Raw genomic sequence first — 24,245 nt, 5'->3', positions numbered from 1 at the left:
ATGTTTATGAAAAACTCACAGCTTTATTTATCATGGTCTAGGACATGTCTGTAGGCTAAACACATTCATCATTCAATCAATATCAATCAATACTGATCTGCATTTAGGGCAGTCGCCCAGGTGGCAGATTCCCTATCTGTTGCTTTCCTAGCCTTTTCCGAAATGATTTCAAAGAAATTGGAAATTTATTGAACGTCTCCCTTGGTAAGTTATTCCAATCCCTAACTCCCCTTCCTATAAATGAATATTTGCCCCAGTTTGTCCTCTTGAATTCCAACTTTATCTTCATATTGTGATCTTTCCCACTTTTATAAACGCCTTTCAAACTTATTCGTCTACTAATGTCATTCCACGCCATCTCTCCGCTGACAGCTCGGAACATACCACTTAGTCGAGCAGCTCTTCTTCTTTCTCTCAATTCTTCCCAACCCAAACATTGCAACATTTTTGTAACGCTACTCTTTTGTCGGAAATCACTCAGAACAAATCGAGCTGCTTTTCTTTGGATTTTTTCCAGTTCTTGAATCAGGTAATCCTGGTGAGGGTCCCATACACTGGAACCATACTCTAGTTGGGGTCTTACCAGAGACTTATATGCCCTCTCCTTTACATCCTTACTACAACCCCTAAACACCCTCATAACCATGTGCAGAGATCGATACCCTTTATTTACAATCCCATTTATGTGATTACCCCAATGAAGATCTTTCCTTATATTAACACCTAGATACTTACAATGATCCCCAAAAGGAACTTTCACCCCATCAACGCAGCAATTAAAACTGAGAGGACTTTTCCTATTTGTGAAACTCACAACCTGACTTTTAACCCCGTTTATCAACATACCATTGCCTGCTGTCCATCTCACAACATTTTCGAGATCACGTTGCAGTTGCTCACAATCTTGTAACTTATTTATCACTCTATAGAGAATAACATCATCCGCAAAAAGCCTTACCTCCGATTCCACTCCTTTACTCATATCATTTATATATATATAAGAAAACATAAAGGTCCGATAACACTGCCCTGAGGAACTCCCCTCTCAACTATTACAAGGTCAGACAAAACTTCACCTACTCTAACTCTCTGAGATCTATTTTCTAGAAATATAGCAACCCATTCAGTCACTCTTTTGTCTAGTCCAATTGCACTTATTTTTGCCAGTAGTCTCCCATGATCCACCCTATCAAATGCTTTAGACAGGTCAATCGCGATACAGTCCATTTGACCTCCAGAATCCAAGATATCTGCTATATCTTGCTGAAATCCTACAAGATGAGCTTCAGTGGAATAATCTTTCCTAAAACCGAATTGCCTTCTATCGAACCAGTTATTAATTTCACAAACATGTCTAATATAATCAGAAAGAATGCCTTCCCAAAGCTTACATACAATGCATGTCAAACTTACTGGCCTGTAATTTTCAGCTTTATGTCTATCACCCTTTCCTTTATACACAGGGGCTACTATAGCAACTCTCCATTCATCTGGTATAGCTCCTCCGACCAAACAATAATCAAATAAGTACTTCAGATATGGTACTATATCCCAACCCATTGTCTTTAGTATATCCCCAGAAATCTGATCAATTCCAGCCGCTTTTCTAGTTTTCAACTTTTGTATCTTATTGTAAATGTCATTGTTATCACATGTAAATTTTATTACTTCTTTGGCCTTATTCTCCTCCTCTATTTCGACATTATCCTTGAAACCAACAATCTTTACATACTGCTGACTGAATACTTCTGCCTTTTGAAGATCTTCACATACACACTCCCCTTGTTCATTAATTATTCCTGGAATGTCCTTCTTGGAACCTGTTTCTGCCTTAAAATACCTATACATACCCTTCCATTTTTCACTAAAATTTGTATGACTGCCAATTATGCTTGCCATCATGTCATCCTTAGCTGCCTTCTTTGCTAGATTCAATTTTCTAGTAAGTTCCTTCAATTTCTCCTTACTTCAGCAGCCATTTCTAAATTTCTTTCTTTCTAGTCTGCACCTCCTTCTTAGTCTCTTTATTTCTCTATTATAATAAGGTGGGTCTTTACCATTCCTTACCACCCTTAAAGGTACAAACCTGTTTTCGCATTCCTCAACAATTTCTTTAAACCCATCCCAGAGTCTGTTTACATTTTTATTTACCGTTTTCCACCGATCATAGTTACTTTTTAGAAACTGCCTCATGCCTGCTGTATCAGCCATATGGTATGGTTCATAGGTCCTTTATTCGACCACTGAAGATGTTGAATATTTTCAAAACATCAAAATAGTATGTAAAGAAATATCAAGTTATAAAAAATCGATTCTTTAACCAAATGTTTATCTTTCCTTCCCTCTTTCTTTTTCGTTCTTTGTAAGATAATCTTCAGACTCGGGCTGCGCAAGATATTCTCCCGGCAATGTTTTAGATACTGGCTCGTTGCACACTGGATCACGAAACAATTGTGAAGGTGATATTTTTGCGTCCCAGCCAACAGTTATATGAAAAGTAGGGGTAGTTGAAATTTGCAGTCGTTGGGCAATTTGTAAATCTATGGAATTCCATATATGAGTTTCTTATCTATGTGTCTCTACATCTTTCGTCATCGCACTTAAGTTGAACATTTATAATTCCTACACTGACTTCGGAGACATAAACTTGTAATTCTGACGAAGTACGTAAATCCTGTAAGGCGATAGAGATCTTTATTGCTATTTTAAAGAAATTATCTCCACTTTACAACGGATCGCCTACCGTAAGAACAGAGAAAGTGTAAATTGTAAGAAAATAATTCCAATAAAATTCCTTTCCGGAAGGCAGAGGTACGGGCGAAGGGCAGAAAATCGGCAACTCCTCCTTTCTGGACTGTAGGCCCTATGTAAGCGATCAGTGGTGGAAAGTATGAATATCTATAGAGGTAGAAAGGGTTTTCTGGAATTCGTTTTATTACTGTAATATCGGAAACATCTATTATACTCTGCCTACTTTGTATTTTAGGCACCTTAGGCCCTTACACTCTTTTACAATCGCAAAACCGCTGCACAACCCCAGAGGAATATTTTTTATGACGAAGATATTGTTAACTGATCGGAAATGCCAGAAGTGTTCTTCAAGATTTCGATCTGAAATCTATCGCAGACAGATCTATGAGTACTGACGTAGAAAGTCTGAAGGAGTTACTTGAAAACTAGCCAATTATGAAAACGAAGGATTTAGCACCGGGGCTGAATATATCCTATAAACGGAATGAGCAGCTGCCTATGTTGTTGGACCCTTGGTTGTGACGATCTGGACTACTCCTCTGCCTCGGCTGTGTAGCGGGTGCTTCATCAGGCGAATATTCGTGGTTGCACGGAATGTCCAATATATTGTTACACACTTTCACGAATAAACAGCGGATAAATCTCACATTTCCTACCGATTCCACGTTTAGTACACATTCGTCAATTTCAGAAATGTCCGCCGCCGCGCCGTAGCGTAACGGTTAGCACTATTAGCTGCCGTTCTCGGGGGCCCGGGTTCGATTCCCGGTACCGCCAGAAATTTAAGAATGGTAGGAGGGCTGGTATGTGGTAAGATTGTACATACAGCTCGCCTCTATTGGGGGCGTGTGTAAAAAGAGCTGCGCCACCTCGGAACGAGGACACGAGTTTACTATTTTGAGAAATGACAAGTCGGGTTATGAAGCCGCACGCACTCATGTCCATGTGTTGCCTCTTTCCTCCATCAATGTCTAAACACCTGCATCGATGTGATTAAGACATTGTAAATATAGTCCATTAGAACATCTCACCTGCTTCATATTGTTGCCACCTTAAGTCCAAGAATTTGGAGTCCAAGACACTATTTATTGCCCCCTCCTCCTCCTCTCATGGCGTTACGGCCTTAACGGACCATGGTCTACTAACTGACCGCTGCTCAGGCCGAAGATCCGCAGATTGGTCCGCGTCCCGAATCATCTCGGCCGTTATTCTTGGCTTCCTTGACCGGGGCCGCTATCTCACCGTCAGATAGCTCCTCAGTTTTTCTCGCGTACGCTGATGATTGAACTTCGAACTAGTCTTCAGATCCAGGTAAAATTCCCTGTCCTGGTTGGGAATCGAAATTGGGACCTTTGGGTAAGAGGAAGGCTCGCTACCCATAAATGAAATTAAATGACGTATGGCTTTTAGTGCCGGGAGTGTCCGAGGACATGTTCGGCTCGTCAGATGCAGGTCTTTCGATCTGACTCCCGTAGGCGACCTGCGCGTCGTGGTGAGGATGAAATTATGATGAAGACGACACATACACCCGGCCCCCGTGCCAGCGAATGTAACCAATGATGGTTAAAATGCCCGGCCCTGCCAGGAATCAAACCCGGGACCCCTGTGACTAAAGGCCAGCACCCTAACGATTTAGCCATGGAGCCGGACTCGCTACCCATAAGGCCGTGAGGTATATTGACCACATGAGTTTTTCTTTTTAGAGTAACAGGCATCCGAGGTTTGAATCCCGGCCAATGCATGTGGAAATTTTCAAATGAAAAGTTACGTCCTTGTGGTTCGGAATCTACGTAAAATTGGAAGTCCCATGGCTTTATTGAATGCTCTGAGAGTAGTAAACAAAAGGCATAAGCTACTATGTCTACTGCACGTCATTTACGTGTTATAGACAGTTTATACTTAATTGGAAAATCATTCTTCCATCAATATCGATGTGACGAGACCGCACAAGGTGGTGGTGAACAGGCATATCTGTAATTAAACGTAATTCGTAACCTATCAAGTCTGCTGTGATAGTGCTCCCATCATTTTCTTTCTATTGAAAATGGCATCTTGAACCAATGACATTCACAATTCTCCACTGACAGCTATAGGTGCGGATATATTTTGTTCAGCAGAGTAACATTTCAATTTTAAAAAGTGATTAGAAAAGTGGACTCACCGAGCAAGTTGGCCGTGCGGTTAGGAGCGCGCAGCTGTGAGCTTGCATTCGGGAGATAGTGGGTTCGAACCCCACTGTCGGCAGGCCTGAAGATGGTTTTCCACGGTTTCCCATTTTCACACCAGGCTAATGCTGGGGCTGCTCCTTCATTAAGGCCACGGCCTCTTCCTACCCACTCCTATCCTTTCCTATCCCATCGTCGCCATAAGACTTATCTGTGTCGGTGCGACGTAAAGCCAATTGCAAAATAAAAAGGAAGAGAGGAAAGAAATGTTGACTCCGCACTACATAAAAGGGTACCGCCTCTTGTACTTTTTTCCTTACAGTAAGGGGAAGCCTGTCTCAGGCTATGTGTACACAAAATTCCTGTAACATGCCATGTAAGGTACGACTAAGAGACATCGAATTTCTAGCAGGTTGCAACCTTAATGAAACCAGCAAGTGAGTTTGTTGTGTAGTTAGGGACTTGGTGCAAAATTCCTGTAAAATGCCATGTAAGGTACGACTAAGAGACATCGAATTTCTAGTAGATTGCAACCTTAATGAAACCACCAAGTGAGTTTGTTGTGTAGTTAGGGTCGCGTAGCTGTCAGCTTGAATTCGGGACCCCACCGTCGGCAGCCTTGAAGATGGTTTTCCGTGGTTTACCATTCTCACATCAGGCAAATGCTGGGTATGTATCATAATTAAGGCAACGGCCGCTACCTTTCCAACCCTAGCCTTTTCCCGTCCTTGTCGCCGGAAACCTTCCATGTGTTCATGCCACGTTAAACGACTTGCAAAATAATATATATATAAAAGAAAATAATACAGTAGGTACAACTGATTCAGTCCATAAATTTACTCATAATATTGATAAGTCAGTAGCTAATTAAATAATCATCCGTGTTACAAATTCTACTTTCCTGCATTACAAGTCGCTGGTGTGATAAATTTAAGATAGCGGATGAAAAAAACCCAAACCCCATGGCGCAACAGTCCCGAAGGGCCGTGGCCTACCAAGCGACCGCTGCTCAGCCCGAAGGCCTACAGATTACGAGGTGTCGTGTGGTCATTACAACGAATACTCTCGGTAGTTATTCTTGGCTTTCTCATAATCAGAAATCTCCTCAATTGTAATCACGTAGGCTGAGTGGACCTCGAACCAGCCCTCAGATCCAGGTAAAAATCCCTGACTTGGCTGGTAATCGAACTCGGGGCCTCCGGGTGAACGGTAGGCACGCCACCGCGGGGCCGGCTAAGATAGCGGATGCATGTTGTATTTTAAAAATTGATTAAGTTAGTATCCTACAGGACAGGCCTACATACGTAATGGTTATTTATGTTCAAATGTTATGCCAGGCATCATCATTTAATTTCTTATATTTTTAAAAGCCAATTTAAAAATGATCTCGAATGTTGGGAGAAGGATCTAACGTCTAATAGACTTAAATGAATGTAATCGTACGGTCACAGCTGAGATTTACCTATGACATTACCGGCACTTGCTTTTAAAATTTCTTGAGATATTCAAACATCGAAATTTAAATAACGAATTTTCCTCGCTAAATACCCTGTAGAAGGAATATTTCACTTACTCTCAAGTAAGAGTAGCTCCAGTTAAATATCACACTTCTAAAATAAATGTATTCTTTGACAGAAAGACACTATCTTTGTGTATTTCTTGTTCGGAAATCGGAACCATTTACTTCCTGGATGACTAGTAACATTCACACCTTAATACTTTGCTACACTATCCTTCTGAATAGTTTTTGAACTTCGCTGTTCATATTGAAATGAACACTGATATATACTGTTGAAATTATTTGAGAGCACCCCAAGTTCCTTTTGGGGATCATTGTAAGTACCTAGGTATTAATATAACGAAAGATCTTCATTGGGGTAATCACATAAATGGGATTGTAAATAAAGGGTACAGATCTCTGCACATGGTTATGGGGGTATTTCGGGGTTGTAGTAAGGATGTAAAGGAAAGGGCATTTAAGTCTCTGGTAAGACCCCAACTAAAGTATGGCTCCAGTGTATGGAACACTCACCAGGATTACTTGATTCAAGAACCGGAAAAAATCAAAAGGAAAGCAGCTCGATTTGTTCTGGGTGATTTCCGACAAAAAAAGTAGTGTTACAAAAACGTTGCATAGTTTGGGCTGGGAAGACTTGGAAGAAAGGAGACGAGCCGCTCGAGTAAGTGGTACGTTCCGAGCTGTCAGTGGAGATATGGCGTGGAATGATATTCGTAGGCGAATAAGTTTGAGTGGTGTCTTTGAAAGAAGGAAAGATCACAATGTGAAGATAAAGCTGGAATTCAAAAGGACAAATTGGGGCAAATATTTGTTTATAGGAAGGGGAGTAAGCTATTGGAATAACTTACCATGGGAGATGTTGAATAAATTTCCAGTTACTTGCAATCATGTAAGAAAAGGCTAGGAAAACATCAGATAGGGAATCTGCCACGTCAGCTACTGCCCTAAACGCAGATCTGTAGTAATTGATTTCTCTCTCCTCTGTTTGGAACAATTTCTTGGAACCTCACGGTGGAAAATAGTTTTGCTCTATTTACCAGCAGTTAATGTTGCAATGATAATGGGGCTTTCCCCTTTTCACTTACCATCCATAAAATCTGTATGTTTTGTGGTAAATAAACAAATAAATAAAAATAAATAATAATTAGTATTACATACCCAGAACTGGGAATTTATTGAGTAAAAGTGATCGATTCTTGGTAACAAATACATTTTGGTAAGTTTTGCTTGCAATCGTTACTTTACATAAAATGTATTTTTTACCCGTAATTAATTTCTTGAAATAAAATTGTAATCGTTACATTGTAGTAATCGATATGCATTGCATCGAGAGTTTGGCAAATTTTAAAGCATTGGGACTCGCAAGACTGTAGGACACGTACTCTAGTTACTCATGGCTACTGTTTGATATTTAGATAATCGTGAACAACAGCTTCCTGAATTTGCACGTGGTTTGTAATGGAACCAGAATAAACATGTGACGGCGAAGGGGTTAAGAATATTTTTTTTTATTCTTACAAATTGCTGTACGTCGCACCGACACAGATAGTCTTATGGCCACGATGGGAAAGGAAAGTTCTAGGAGTGGAAAAGAAGCGACCATGGCCTTAATTAAGGTACAGCCCCATAATTTTTCTGGTGTGAAAATTGGAAACCACGGAAAATAAACTTCAGGCTGCTGACAGTGGGGTTCGAACCCACTATCTCCCGAATGCAAGCTGATAGCGTGACCCAAGCCGCACGGCCACTTGCTCGATAGTAATGAAATGATTCTACATAAAATTCACCTTAAAGTTCGGGTCAACACATGATTTTGTATGCCGTATAATTGTGTTTTTCTTATAGGTGTGGCATTTAGAATGTTGGAGCAGTTTGAGTAGCACCTCTGATATATATCATTTCTTCTTTCCAGGGGTTCTTCCGTCGCAGTATTCAGAAGCAAATCGAATATCGGTGCCTCCGAGATGGCAAGTGTTTAGTGATACGGCTCAACAGGAATCGATGTCAGTACTGTCGCTTCAAGAAATGCCTTGCAGTTGGCATGTCCAGGGACTGTGAGTATTTATTTTGATTTATTCTCTTTCTACAAATTACTGCATGATTTTATTAGTTGATTTTAACTTTTAAACTAGAAAGTGACACCAACGTTTAGTAAATATATTTTTTTCTTCTTGTTCCTTCCTGGAATTTCCAATTATCTGGGGCCAGCATGAATGTGGATTATGCCCAGTTTTACGGACGAATTCCCTTCCTGATGCCAACCATATGTGGGATGGATTCGCTATTGTTTCTGTGGTGGTTCTTAATGTGATAACATTCTATGTAAACGAAGATGTGTAAGGTGAAGATCACAAAAAAAAAAATAGTCCCCGATCTAGAGCAATTAACCAAACGTTGTTAAAATCCGTCCGCCTCTGTGGTGTAGTGGTTAGTGTGATTAGCTGCCACCCCCGGAGGTCCGGGTTCGATTCCCGGCTCTGCCACGAAATTTGAAAAGTGGTACGAGGGCTGGAACGGGGTCCACTCAGCCTCGGGAGGTCAACTGAGTAGAGGTGGGTTCGATTCCCACTTCAGCCATCCTGGAAGTGGTTTTCCGTGGTTTCCCACTTCTCCTCCAGGCGAATGCCGGGATGGTACCTAACTTAAGGCCACGGCCGCTTCCTTCCCTCTTCCTTGCCTATCCCTTCCAATCTTCCCATCCCTCCACAAGGCCCCTGTTCAGCAAAGCAGGTGAGGCCGCCTGGGCGAGGTACTGGTCATACTCCCCAGTTGTATCCCCGACCAAGAGTCTGAAGCTCCAGGACACTGCCCTTGAGGCGGTAGAGGTGGGATCCCTCGCTAAGTCCGAGGGAAAAACCGAACCTGGAGGGTAAACAGATGATGATGATGATGATGATGTTAAAATCCTCGGACCGGTCCGGAATTGAACTCGGGACCCAACGAACAGAAGGCCACTACACTGACCTTTCAGCCAAGGAGCAGAACGTTCAGGAAATACTAGATAGGGTATAATAAAACACATTTTCAGGAAAAAAATTGTAGTAGTGGTGCTGTCATAGTCGGGTTCGAAACCAGCTGGGATCGGTGGCATTTAAGGATGTTTGAATGCGACAACTCCCGTCGCTGGATTCTGGTAAACGTAGGGGAGTTGTTGTTACATTTTGTTTTTACAATTTTGCTGTACGTCGCACCGACTCAGATAGGTCTTATGGCGACACTGGGATAAGAAGGGGCTAGGAGTGGGACGGAAGCGACCGTGGCCTTAATTAAGGTACAGCCCGGTGTGAAAATGCGAAACCACGGAAAACCATTTCCAGGGCTGCGGCCAGTGGCGTTCGAACCCACTACCTCCCGAATGCAAGCTCATAGCTGCGCGACCCTTACCGCATGGCCAACTCGCTCGGTAGGGGAGTTATAACCCTAAATATAGACAATTTCTAAATTTTCATTGGTCAAAGAAATTTACATTTTTCTGATTAAATTGACGTATCTCTTGTAAATAAAATCGTCCCAGAAACACGTTTTCAATGTTTTCTAAGTCTCAGACAGCCAATTCAACAACTTGTCTGTTGAATGTGTTGCGATGGATTTGGTTAACGCACCTGCCCGGAAAACGGCAAATTCATGTTCACCTTAAAATAATGGTGAATCACTTTTAGGATGGTTGAAAATTGGTTTTTAACAGTGGTGTTTTTTGGCCTGGTTGCAGGTTTATGCAACCACCACTTTTTTATTCTTTTAATTAGAGTTTTCATGTTATTCTTTCTGAGTTTTCATTTCAAGCTCTCTTCATCAACAACCATCCATCTTGGTTTCTGTTCAGTCCAGTGGAGTGTGGGTGGTGAATGAATGAATGAATGAATGAATATGGCAACACTGGGATAGGAAGAGGCTAGGAGTGGGAAGGAAGCGACCGTGGCCTTAAATAAGGTACAGCACCAGCATTTGCCCAGTGTGAAATTGGGAAACCATGGAAAAACCATCTTCAGGGCTGCCGACAGTGGGGTTCGAACCCACTACCTCCTGAATGCAAGCTGACAGCTATGTAACCAAACCACATAGCCACTTGCTCGGTTTCTTCTCAACTGATTCTACTCCATTACAGATTGTTACATGAATATTCTATTCATGGCAAAGCCGAGAATTACAAGTTCTGAAAAATGGAAGAGTATGTATAGGTACTTTAAGGCAGAAACAGGTTCCAAGAAGGACATTCCAGGAATCATTAATGAACAAGGGAAGTGTGAATGTGAGGATCTTCAAAAGGCTGAAATATTCAGTCAGTAGTATGTTAAGATTGTTGGTTACAAGGATAATGTCCAGATAGGGGAGTTGACTAATACTAAAGAAGTACGGTATTAAAATCTACCTATGATAACAGTTACATTTACGGTAAGATACGAGAGCTGAAAACTAGAAAAGCAGCTGGGATTGATAAGATTTCTGGGGATGTACTAAAGATAATGGGTTGGGATATAGTACCATATCTAAAATATTTATTTGGTTATTGTTTACATGAAGGAGCTATACCAAATGAGTGGAGAGTTGGTATAGTAGCCCCTGTGTATAAAGGAAAGGGTGATAGACATAATGCTGAAAATTACAGGCCAGTCAGTTTGACATGCATTGCATGCAAATTTTGGGAAAGCAATCTTTCTGATTATATTAGACGTGTTTGCAAAATTAATAACTGGTTTGATAGAAGGCAGTTTGGGTTTAGGAAAGGTTATTCCACTGAAGCTCAACTTGTAAGATTCCAGCAAGATATAGCAGATATCCTCAATTCAGGAGGTTAAATGGACTGTATCGCGATTGACCTATCTAAGGCATTTAATAGGGTAGATCATGGGCGACTACTGGCAAAAATGAGTGCAATTGGACTAGACAGGAGAGTGACTGAATGGGTGGCAATACCAGAACAGTTAGACGCGTCCAACACGATATAAACAAATAATTTTTCGGTCACGTCTAAGGCTAAGAACCAACAACAACAGGGCCGATTGTCCTTACAAGACCGTCATTAAGAACTGCTTCACTATTAAGCAATTATTCCAGTTGAGATTTTTTGAGAACTTATTATTCGTTCAGTATCAACACATATGGCAGAAAGCAAGATTTTCATGTAACAAATATCACAACATTAATTATTCTAACGGTACAATGAATACTTCTTATCCAATTGCATAGCATGGTCTGACTTATGCCTCTTGTCTTAAAGTTGATGTTGCATAGGTCACATCACACACAAGTTAATGTTATACTCAGATTTTAAACTACATACGTTCCCCCAGAAGAAGGTGTTATTGGACCCACGTCTTTCAATGTTATAATGGTAGCGTAAATTAAAGAAGATCCATTTTGGTTTTAGATATTCTACACTCCACATAAGTTAGGACCGATCATGTTCTAAATTTTAATAAAAAAGTATATTTTATCACTAGTTTCATCCATTAACCATCATTTGTTCTGTCCATACATTTTAGGTGTTTTCTAGTATATTAATTTTAAGATATCACGATGTTAAAAAGGTTATGAATTGTAAATTTTATATCTTACAAGGATTTTTAAGGTCCAAGACCAATGACTTTAAGTTAAAGCTGATGATGCCCCTAATATAGGGTGAAACATGTACCTAATAATAAGACTATAATATTATGTAAAAGTTTAACCATAACATTCTTGGTATGTATTGATGATGATGATGCTTGTTGTTTAAAGGGGCCTAACATCGAGGTCATTGGCCCCTAATGGTATGAAATGAGACGAAATGTTATGACAAATTAAAAGTCCAAAATCCTCCACTGACCAGAATTCAAAGCATGAGGATGAAGAATGAATGGATGGATGGATATGAATTTAAAACAATCAGTGGAACTGACCCAGAGTGGCTCACATGCACAGAAGCTGGCACAAAACAATAGTATTACCGACCAAGGGACTGCTTCTTCTATAGCACGATGCTGAATCGATTATGCTTATAGTCGAAAGGGGTCCAAAATCCAGGTCATCGGTCCCTCATCATGGTACTTATCGCTAGGAAAGTAGAACCATGCTATTTGTCATTTGGCAGTACTAATCAAAAGTAGTGTAGAGTCGCGGTATTCCACACATTGTGGTACTATTCACAGGTTGTGTAATGCGCACATGTAACACAGACCTATGGTGTTTCGCACATTGCGGCGCTATTTACAGGCAACGCAAACCTATAATGGCAACGCAAACCTATGGCGTTCCTCACATAAGTGGACTAACTACAGGGACTCGAACTGTCCTGTGGTATTCCTCACATAGTGGGAACTAATCATAGGCAAGGCAGAACCATGGTGTTGCTCATATAGGGGTACGAATCACAGGTACTGTAAGACCCTCATCCTGATTCACACACTGTTGCTAGTAATCACAAACCTATTGGGTATCTGACATAGTGGTACAACGCACAAGTAAATGCGACCCATGGTGTTCCCTGCATGATGATACTAATTACAAGTAGTCTCATGGTTCTAATTTGATCATCCCTTGGTCGCCTCTTACGACAGGCAGGGGATACCACGGGTGTATTCTACATGTGCGTCCCCCACCCGCAGGGGGTAGTGTGTTTGGTCCGCGAGAGGTATTTTATTCCTCTCAAGCCCGCCGACAAGCCGGTTAGAACCCCCCTATCCGTCACCTGGGACGCGCCACGTGGGAGTATCACCTCTCCCCCTGCTACGCCAGCGTAGTAGGTTCAGGGTTGGTATGTATTGAATAGGTGGTCTTATTAAATATTCTAGTAATATTCTTGATATATAAGTGGTATGTTCCGAGCTGTCAGCGGAGAGATGGCGTGGAATGACATCAGCAGACGAATAAGTTTAGTGGTGTCTTTAAAAGTAGGAAAGATCACAATATGAAGATAAAGCTGGAATTCAAGAGGAAAAATTGAGGCAAATATTCGTTTATAGGAAGGGGAGTTAGGGAATGGAGTAACTTACCAAGGGAGATGTTCAATAAATTTCCAATTTCTTTGCAATCATTTAAGAAAAGGCTAGGAAAACAACAGATAGGGAATCTGCCACCTGGGCAACTGCCCTAAATGCAAATCAGTATTGATTGATTGATTGATTGATTGATTGATTGATTGATTGATTGATTGATTGATTGATTGATTGATTGATTGATTGATTGATTGATTGATTGTCTTCGTACAAAATCTTTATTTTATATTTGCTGTCAGCATTTTGCAGTGGTGTGCATTAGGGCAAAGCTAAAATAACATTCAAATTAGTTTCAAATGTCCTTTAAATTGAAGTGAAAACAGTAAAGTCTACTCTTGCCATTGTCTGCGGGGTTGTGCAGCTCGGTTTAGGCATAGCCCCAATGAAGGTGAGCTATATATACCATTTTAACCATATAGCAGCCCTCCTTGCCATTTTTAAATATCTGATAGCAGAGTGAAGCTGGGAACTCGTGGCACTCAAACACGCATAAGAAGAGTAAGTCTGGAGCGGAAAAAGAAGAGTTGGGATACATCGGAGTGCTGACAGAGTGGATGAGATAGAGAGAGACAGCAAACTCAGGCTTGAACCCCTGTTTCATGATCACAGCCAAATTTCTTTCTTAAAACTTACAATTTAAAATAATCAAGTCCAGCAGACACACCATAAATAAAAATATAGTAGAAATATCAGTATAAAATCCTAAATAAATTGTTTAGTGATAATTATGAAGGCAGAAACAGTGAATTTGAAAGCATAATTTAAAAAATTATTCATTTTCATAGTCAAAATAAATAACAGTAAAGCATATCACGGAACAAACCTGTTAACATGTTGAAGAACACAGAATTTACCCTCAATAAAATTAAAACTTAAGACATTGCCAATGTGTTGACAAGTTTGACAACAGTATATCAGTAGCTCAGGTTAATACCTACTCCATAATAACCCAACAATTAAGATTGTTTAACTTGTTATAATAACGTATAAGACAAGATGAAAGAAACTTCATGTTCAGTTCAGAGAGCTACCGAAGTTACCAACTTGATGGTACAGCTCTTTTCAGGCACACCTCTAATAGAGGAGAACTTGAAAGATCTGTACCATGGCTTTTTAGAGGCCACATGCCATTAGTATAGGGAATATGGCGCTCAAGATGGTGATTTTTCTTTTACAACTTGCTTAACGTCGCACTGATACAGATACAGTAGGTCTTATGGCGACGATGGGATAGGCAAGGCCTATGAGTGGCCTTCAATAAGGTACAGCCCCAGTACTTGCCTGAAGTGAACATGGGAAACCACAGAAAACCATCTTTGATGGTGATTCGTCCATCGAATGGGGATGTTAAGCATTGAGGAGACCCCTTGGTGTTATGCGGCAGGAGTAGGCTATATGCCAACACCTGTTCTACCCTCTCCCTAACTCCTCCTCCTCATCATCATCATCATCATCATCATCTCACACCAAGATGCACAGGTCACCCATGAGCGTCAAATAAGAAAGACCTGCACCAGGCGAGCTGAATATGTCCTCAGACACTCTTGGCATTAAAGACCATATGTTAAATAAAAACTGATTGGATGCATGCCATTTGGCTGACAGATTGCTAGACAAGTATGGTCAATTTAACTGCTTCTCTTTCTGCCTGCTTAGCGTATTGGTTAGCCGCCATCCTCGGAGGCCTAGGTCCTTTTCATGAATCTGCCCAAAATTTAATAATGGCTGGTGTGTGGTTAAAATAGTACATGTGGCTCACCTACATTGGGGGTTTGCCTGAAAAAAGCTGCACCACCTCGGGACCAGGACATGAGTTTGGATTGATTCCTGGCTGGGCCAGGGATTTTAACTGTAATTTTAATTCATATTGCTCGGGATCTGGGTGTTTATGCCATCTTCGGCATTAGAATATTACGAGAGTAGGGCCATAAGTCATTGCGACTATTTTTATTGGCATGGATGTTGTATTTTCCAGACAAGTGAGAATATACAGATGGGAGTGAGGAGCATAAGGTGCAGGGGAATGTATGAAAAACGCCAAGTAGGTTTACCAGGTGTAGGATACAACGTGGCAAAAGCCAGGAAATCCTTGTGCTACATAATGTTCATTCTCAGAGAGTACAATAAGCTTTACGGCAAACCCTCAAAGTAGTCCCACAATTCATTGCCAATGATGCAGGAGCTGTCAGATATCAATCGCCTCGCCATGTGTGAATTTAGCAATCTCATGTTTCACCGCATTGTCATCGTCCTTGTGTCCCAAACCATTTCCCACGCAAGGGTTCTTTCAGTTTGGGGATGAGATCAAAATCACACAGAGACAAGTCCGGTAAGCATGGCGGGTGTTCCAGTACTTGCCTCATCATATGGCCTGCATAGAGCCTGGCTCACTCCTGCAGTCCCTTCACCCTTTGCGTGGTAAATGTGCAATACACCACTGTGTAGTGCTGTGCCCATGTACTATGAGTGCCATGCTTTCAAGGACATATGACCATTGTATGGTAACACCATGCAAATGTGAGAAAAAAATAGTTGACATGACTTAAGCCCCAACCCTCGTATTATTAGGTAGGTCGAGTCATAAGTCATGACAACTATTTTTTTTCTCGCGAACAGGTGACAACACGGAAAATCTAAGATATATATTTGGAAACATACGGTATGTACTTGCGTATGATGCCACTAGATGGTGTATGTAAACAACAGTGTGGGTCTAAGCATGCCCCCAAGTTCAGTGTTTGAGCGAAAGCGTCACAAAATGGAAGTCAACAAGCAAGAGCAATGATCATATAGTAAAATAACAGTTCTACGTGGCAGAAATGCACGCCAATGTCATGCAGAGCTGTGGGAAGCAATAGGTGTGCATGCCATGCCCTGTAGAACAGTGGCGAGGTGAGTGGAGATGTTCAAACGGGGTAGAGTATTAACTGCCGATTTGCCTCGCCCAGGCCGTCCAGTGTTCATGGACAAAGATGTACTGCTGGCAACGCACAGTGGAAACCTTGGGTGATTATTTTGAAGGTCTGTAACCAGTGGAGACCTGTCCTTTGTACGTAGTCTTGTGTATCTGCTGTCTATACCATAATAAAACAATGTTTACCAATGGCCTGTGTTATGTCATTTTCCTACAAGAATCTCCTGAAGTCAGAATTTGTCTTCAGGCACTATACATAAGTACATGCCCTATATTTCCAAATGCATATCTTAGATTTTCAGTGTTGTTTCCTGTTCGTGAGAAAAAAAATAGTTGCCCTGACTTATGACTCAACACTTGTATTATTATTATTATTATTATTATTATTATTATTATTATTATTATTATTATTATTATTATTATTATTATTATTAACTGCTTCTTTCATCTGTTTAACCATGCCTTCTTAATCAGTTACTACCGAACTCGATAGCTGCAGTCGCTTAAGTGCGGCCAGTATCCAGTATCATAATCTATAATCTTCAGTATCCAGTATTCGGGAGATAGTAGGTTCGAATCCCACTGTCGGCAGCCCTGAAAATGGTTTTCCGTGGTTTCCCATTTTCACACCAGGCAAATGCTGGGGCTGTACCTTAATTAAGGCCACGGCCGCTTCCTTCCCATTCCTAGGCCTTTCCCGTCCCATTGTCGCCATAAGACCTATATGTGTCGGTGCGACGTAAAGCAAAATAGCAAAAAATTAACCAGTTACTCAACCCTGTATCTGGGATCTTCTCAGTAATCCTAATGAGGCTGTGCTCTTCCAATCCCAGCCATTCTACTAGCCTTAAAGCTTCGCCAAGAACAAGTATTGACTTTGGGATAACCAGAATGACAGTTGAAAATATTCAAACACACAGACTATAACTACATGTCGCAAGATATTCCCTGGAATTTGTCATTTTATTTTTCTAAGCATTTTTTACAAATAAATATTTTTTAGTTTAGTTCAAATGTTCTTAGGAAAATAATTGTTATGAATGTGTTGAAAAGTGCAGACTCAGGTTGCTCCTGAATTCTAAATTATCCAAATATTGCCACCATTTCCTTTTCAGCCCCTATATTACAGTAAATAAAGAATGGGTCATTATCATCACCATCGTTGAAATCCTCCACTTCACCATCTTCTGCATATTCTTAGGACATAGTACTGTATAACGGTTATAGTATGTAAAGTAAATAATCAATGAATACAAAACGAAGATACATAAGAATAGTGTATGAAGGACATAGTGTTAGGAATCAACAATTACATGTAAGAAGTGGTCTATATTCTTTACGAGAAATATAACAGTGAGAAAATAGTCACACAATGAAATCAACGTACTTCCTCTTAGGTCAATACAGTCTCAACTTACGCTTGCTATAGTGTGTTTGGCAAGTAGAGAGATTTTTCTTGTCTAAAGTTGAAGGCAGTTTTGAGGTGAGGATGAATTATCTTCAACACACTTTTTCAGCTACATGATGTGTAACAAACGCTTCCATACCTGTCTGAGTCCAGGCCTTTCCTAATCCTTTCTTGTAAAACTATGCTCACCATGCCAGATATGCATGCACCTAGCAGTATCTGAGTCGTGTTAATGTTTACCAAATGCTGGGACTTTGGAATTTTGTTCCCTGCCCTTCACCCATCATATGACAATCTTTTCAAAGGAAGGGTCTCTCTTCTGGCTAAATACGCTATACTATAACAAGTTAGACAACCTGAGAAATATCTCCTGTTCTTGGTAATTGATCAACTACTGGATAAAGTGAACCTTAATGCATACTTTTGGGCTATCTTTCTATATTAACTTGATCGAAACCATAAACACTCAAACAATGTAGTAAACAGTAAGATTCTACCTTATCTAGAGATATCTCTATTTTTTCCAGTTATCTAAAAAAAGACAAAGAATGATTTTGGCATTGATATGGCTACTGTTCTTAATATTACCTCTAGATTACTGTATTTTTTCAGTTTATACAGAAACATGTGTGGCAGTTAAATATAAATTGACAGCTAAATTGTACTGACATATGGTCATCTCACATATAATTCACTCAGTAGATTAATAAGCCTGCAAAGTAATTTTCTTTACCATTAAAAAGCTGTAGTAAAGTTGGTACAGTATCATTCTTTGTAATCTTTATCATCACTATGTTATGGATATAAAAATTGAAGAAAGACTTCAAGAAATGTTAGAAACAATTTTAGATTATATGTGTGAGTTTTTAAACTACTGGAAGTACTTACCTTTTGGAATTGTAATTTCAGAGTTTAAAAATGTATATGCTGAAAGATGCGGTTTCCAGATTATATTTTCAATTTATACTGGAACATCTGGAATATTTAAATTAACTGTCAGATTGTACTCAGATAAGGTCATCACTTGAAGAATTCATTCGAAAAATATCTTCATTACTTTCCATAATCACAAATGTTAATTTTTTAGTAATATTATCATACTGTGAATGAGCTGATTTTCTTAAAGGAATGTATGTTCTATCTGTTTCAGCGGTACGGTATGGCCGTGTGCCAAAACGGTCACGGGAAAGGAGCGGCGAAGAGCCTGCTCGGGTCTCAACATCCGATGCCGAGCAGTCCGATGCAGACACAAAACAGTTGGCCGTCTATGACATTATTTTAACAGTGTCGCAGGCTTACCATGCCAACTGTGGTTATACTGAGGAGCACACGCGTGGTCTGGTTCGCAAGCCTCTTGTGCAGCCAGTAAGTACAAACTGACTTCACTGAAATTCTGATTGCATGTTAATAGAAAACAACATTAAAATATATATTCAGAGAGAGATTTTTTCCTTTCTTTCATCTTCCTCAAAAATTTGCAGATAAAACTGATACTGATTTTCTCTTGCTTTAAAATTATTCAAAAAATAGTCTGACAAGCAAAACAGATGATGTTCAGTGTCATAACTCTGATAATCGAGAATAGCTGACTTCAAGTTGTAGCAGGTTGTTTCTCAGAAGTCCTAGTGTGCAGTCTGCTCTAACACATCCAAGTTGACAGTTAAGTTGGAGAACGTAACATCCATATGTAAGTGTACTCACAAGCATGCCATAGCAGATTTTCTCGAATAAAAGTATGTAAGGTGATTGAAAGTTGTCTACAAAAAGAAAGGAAGTAAAACTTTCATATTTCCCTAAAATGATTAATTTTATGACATTTTTGTCACTCACAAACTCACTTTTGAATATAAACAACATAAAATCATCATAACATGTTTATAATTCACTGGTGGTTGTACTTCTGAACATACATCACATATTGAGGAAAGATGCTAGTTCATACATACAGGGTAATTCATTCAAAATAACACCATCAAAGCTTAGTATGTTGTGTCGGACCGCAAAACTGATCATATTTCATGAGGGGACCACAGTCTGGAAATGCAGAGTTTGGACACTGTTGGGCGTCAGAATTTGACAACGCTTTCAAAACAGTGATGGGTATGTGTTCCATGTTAAGTCAAGAAATCCCCATCAACTCAATAAGAGCAGCACATGGTGCATCAAATGACAAAAGGGGTTCCAAATATCAACCTCCATCTTAGTATAGCTGCTCGTGTGCTGAAAAAGTCTTGACATGCATCAGTATGTCCTTGCTGTCTGGAAACAGGTGTATGAAAAAGTGCACATTCCTCTGCCATAAGACACAAACACTGATACACTGCTGACACTTCTAAACCAATATGTTGCACAGTTCTCCAGTATGACTTATCTGGCCACATTGAGATTTGCTATACAAGTTTATTCAAACTCCAGTAATTGTGTCCGGCTCCATGGCTATATGGTTAGCGTGCTGGCCTTTGGTCAGAGAGGTCCCAGGTTCGATTCCCGGTAGGGTCGGGAATTTTAACCATAATTGGTTAATTTCGCCAGCTCGAGGGCTGGGTGTATGTGTCGTCTTCATCATCATTTCATCCTCATCATGACGTGCAGGTCGCCTACGGGCGTCAAATCAAAAGACCTGCACCTGGCGAGCCGAACATTTCCTCGGACACTCCCGGCACTAAAAGCCATATGCCATTTCATTTCATTTTTCCATTAATTGTATGAACAATGCATATTTATGCTCTCCAAGCTTCCAACAATATTCAATACAACTTCAGAGCACAGTGTGATGCTGGCAACTACATGCTACTCCCTGTAACTACTGATATGCCTTAGGTATTCAAATGACACTATTGAATTCATATGTCTTCCTTGGTGCTATTCTTATTCATCACTTGTCTTGTGCTACATGCAAATATAATCTTTCTCATTCATTTCCTTTCATGCAAGTCTTTTTAAGCAAAGGACAATTAAACAAAAATACTGCATATTTAGGGAAAGGATCAAAATGAAATTAGAGCAGAAATTATGCCTAGTGTAGAGGTTACAAAGTGGCAAAGTTATAGAAGATTTTTCATTAACATTTATAATGGAATATATCTTCAGCTCTTTTTCGTAAAGTAGGATTTAGCTTCTAACTACTGATCTGCAATCATGGTACTTTTATTTTAAATATTTTGTTGTTGTCTGTACTGTCCTTAGAAACATGTTATACATTCAATTGTAAATTTAAGCAATTAAATGAGCCGTTACTCTTTCTTCCTTAGGTAGTAACAGGTGGATCGAGTCCTGAGGGCCCCGAAGTGGCCTCTTCCACAGCAGAATCATTAGAACAGCAGCGTGTATGGTTATGGCAACAATTTGCATCTCACATCACACCGAGCGTCCAAAGGGTGGTGGAGTTTGCTAAGAGAGTGCCAGGTTGGTGTTCATATTAATCACAATGCATTATTAAATATAATTGTTTCAGTTACAGGTCAGATAAAAATTAAAAGTTTGTGATTCAGCTTTTGCTGCTAAAACTTTTCATCTTTCCACCACCCGATATTCATAGACAGTGCAAGACAATCCTATATAACTATCCAATGTGTCAAGTTGTGCTTAACTTGCACGCAACTTTGCATCGTATGATAAAGCTGACTGTTCAAGATTCTCTGATGGAGAATACCCTGCTTCTGCACACATGATCATACGCTTTCTCAAAGTCTAGGAAGGCCATCAGTAGATCAGCAGATCTGACTGATATGTATCATTTCCAAATCCTCCCATCTGACTGCCACATGTCTCCAATTGTCCATGGACCAGTGGTGGTGCTCGTTACACCACAAAACACAGCACTAGTATTTGCAGGCGAAATGTGTAGATTATAGATGAGTGCCTCAGCCTTGAACCCCAGTCCTCATATCTTCTGCTGTGTAGTCATAGTAGTGGCTGTGCAATTAGAGGCACTGCAGAATTCGTGGGTTATGGTATCCCACGATATCTAGTGATTTTTCCTATACTGCCTTCTTCAACGCTCGATAGTTCCTGTCAGTCAATACACGTTGCCTGCCCGGCTGTAGTTTTGTTGTGGTTATGTCTTCTTTTTTCCACTTCACAAGCACATCTCCGGCAGTTGACTTGGGCAATATGACTTGAGAAGGGTGGAAATGGTCTTGCATACTTCACACCCTAATGCATTTGTGATGTGGACTTAGAAAGGAACTATCAGAAGTTTCATTACAGTATTTTTATATAACTTACCAAACCATACAGTATATAAATTGGAAGGTGTTTTGAGAATTATTTCTCATATATTACATTTGGTCTCATTGTTGAAAAATGTTTATACTCTAGAATGACTTCAGTTACAAACTACTCACCACATAATATTAGTATAACAAAGTTAGCAACATGCTGAGTTGCACTCTTGATTTCTGGAGGTTTGCTAGTTTTGGTAGAATACAGATATGTTTTAGTAATATCACTGGTTGTTAACATTGGTAGTATCGGTAGGGAAAGGAACTTAAATGCATGCCTAGGATAGGAACTGACTACATTTTCTCATAATTACAGTCACATTTCAGTTATGAACCAATCTGTTGTTTGATACTGTATTCCTCTTTTTTCTTTTCTTTTTTTTACAAGTTGCTTTACATCACATTGACACAGGTAGGTCTTATGGGGGGATAGGAAAGTGCTAGTAGTGAGAAGGAAGCAGCCATGGCCTTAATTAAGGTACAGCCCCAGCATTTGCCTGGTTTGAAAGTTGGAAATCACAGAAAACTATCTTCAGGGTTGCCAACAGTGAGGTTTGAACCCATTATATCCCGAAGGCAAGCTCACAGCTGCGCACCCCTAACCGCATGGTCAACTCGCTCGGTGTGCTGTATTCCAACAGTGTGTATGTATATAAAAGAACATGTCCTGACTGACTGACTGACTGACTGACTGATTCATCATCGCCGAGCCAATGAAATGAAATTTTGGGGATACATTCATATTAATATGTAGGTGCACGCTAAGGGAGGATTTTTGGATATTCTGTTGCTAAGGGGGTTAGAAGGGGGGGTGAATTTTTAAAATGAGTGTATCTATATCTCAAAACTTTAAAAGTGTAAAGATGTAAAAATTGGCATTTAGAATCTCCTTTAAAAATAGAAGAACACATTTTTTTGTTTTTGGAAAATCCCAATAGGAGGGGTGAAAAGGGGTGTAAAACGGGTTGAATGCCTTTAATGAGGCTACTTCTATTTCAGAAACTAAGTATATTACAGACCTGAAAATTAGTATTTGGGATCTCCTTTAAAAATAAAGAAACACGTATTTTTTTGTTTATAGAAAATCCAAATAATGGGGTGTCAAAGGGGGGTGAATTTCTCAAATGAGTGTATCTATATCTCAAAACTTTAAAAGTTTGCAGATGTAAAAATTATTTCTTAGAATCTCCTTTAGAATGCCATTAACGAGGAATTTTATTTCTCAGAAACTGAAGATATTACAGACCTGAAAATTGGTATATGGGATCTCTTTTAAAAATTGAGAAACATGTATTTTTTGTTTTGTTTTTGGTAAATCTAATTAATGGGGGTTAAACAGGAGTGACAAATTGGGGTGAATTTTTAGAATGACTATATCTACAGTATATCTCAGAAACGTAAAACGTTACAGATGTAAAAATTGGTATTTGGAATCTCCTGTAAAAGTAAAGAAACATAGGTGATTTGTTTTTGGAAACTCCACTTACGGGGAACTAAACAAGGGGTGAAGTTTTAAAATGAGATTTTCTACAGTATATCTCAAAAACTTAACGTGTTACAGAAGTGAAAAATGGTATTTTTTTATCTCTATTGAAAATAAAGAAACGTGTATTTTTAGTTTTCGGGAAACCACTTGGGTGTGGGTGGGGGTAAAAGTGACTGAAACTGGGGTTGAATTCTTTTAATTAGGATACTGATATCTCAAAACTGCAGATGTTACAGAAGTGAGATTTGGTATTTGGAATCTGCTTTAAAAGTAAAGAAACATGTATTCTCGGAAAATCCAATGAAGTGGGGTGGGGGAATTTTAAAGAATTGAAAAATTAATTGAATTAATTGTAATGAGGATACTTACATCTAATAAAAACTAAAGTTGTTACAGACGTGAAAATTGGTACTTTGATCTCCTTTAAAAATACAGAAAAATACGTTGGGGGGGGGGGCGAATAATCTTGGGGGGCAGGAGTGAAAGGGAGTTGAATTCCTTTCATGAGGACACCTATCTCAAAAACTGAAGATGTTAGAGTCGTGATAATTGGTATATAGAAGATCCTTTACTATTAAAGAGACAAGTATTTTTTGCCAGAAAATTCACTTGGGGGGGGGGGGGCGTGTGAATGGAAGTGAAATAAAGTGAATTATATTTATGGGGATACTTATATCTCAAAACTGAAGGTAACAGACGTGAACATTGGTATATGGAACCTCCTTTAAACATAAAGAAACAAGCCTTCTTCTCTTTTTTTGTGGAGGGGGGGGAGGGTAAATCAACTTAACGGCGGTGGGGTGGA

General features: G+C 39.7%; 1 protein-coding gene across 1 annotated transcript in view; it reads left to right on the top strand.

Annotated features, from left to right (window-relative positions):
• Positions 1-24,245, top strand: part of Eip78C (Ecdysone-induced protein 78C) — a 258,863-nt gene that overhangs the window by 224,078 nt on the left and 10,540 nt on the right. Inside the window, exons 3-5 of the mRNA XM_068225951.1 lie at positions 8,348-8,489; positions 18,882-19,096; positions 20,983-21,136. Coding sequence (XP_068082052.1) covers positions 8,348-8,489; positions 18,882-19,096; positions 20,983-21,136 — 511 coding nt within the window. The remainder of the gene's footprint in view (positions 1-8,347; positions 8,490-18,881; positions 19,097-20,982; positions 21,137-24,245) is intronic.

Source organism: Anabrus simplex, chromosome 2 (genome assembly GCF_040414725.1).
Source record: "Anabrus simplex isolate iqAnaSimp1 chromosome 2, ASM4041472v1, whole genome shotgun sequence".
NCBI lineage: Eukaryota > Metazoa > Arthropoda > Insecta > Orthoptera > Tettigoniidae > Anabrus > Anabrus simplex.
The sequence above is the reverse complement of the archived record's forward strand: the minus strand, read 5'-3'. Positions and strand labels throughout refer to the sequence as shown.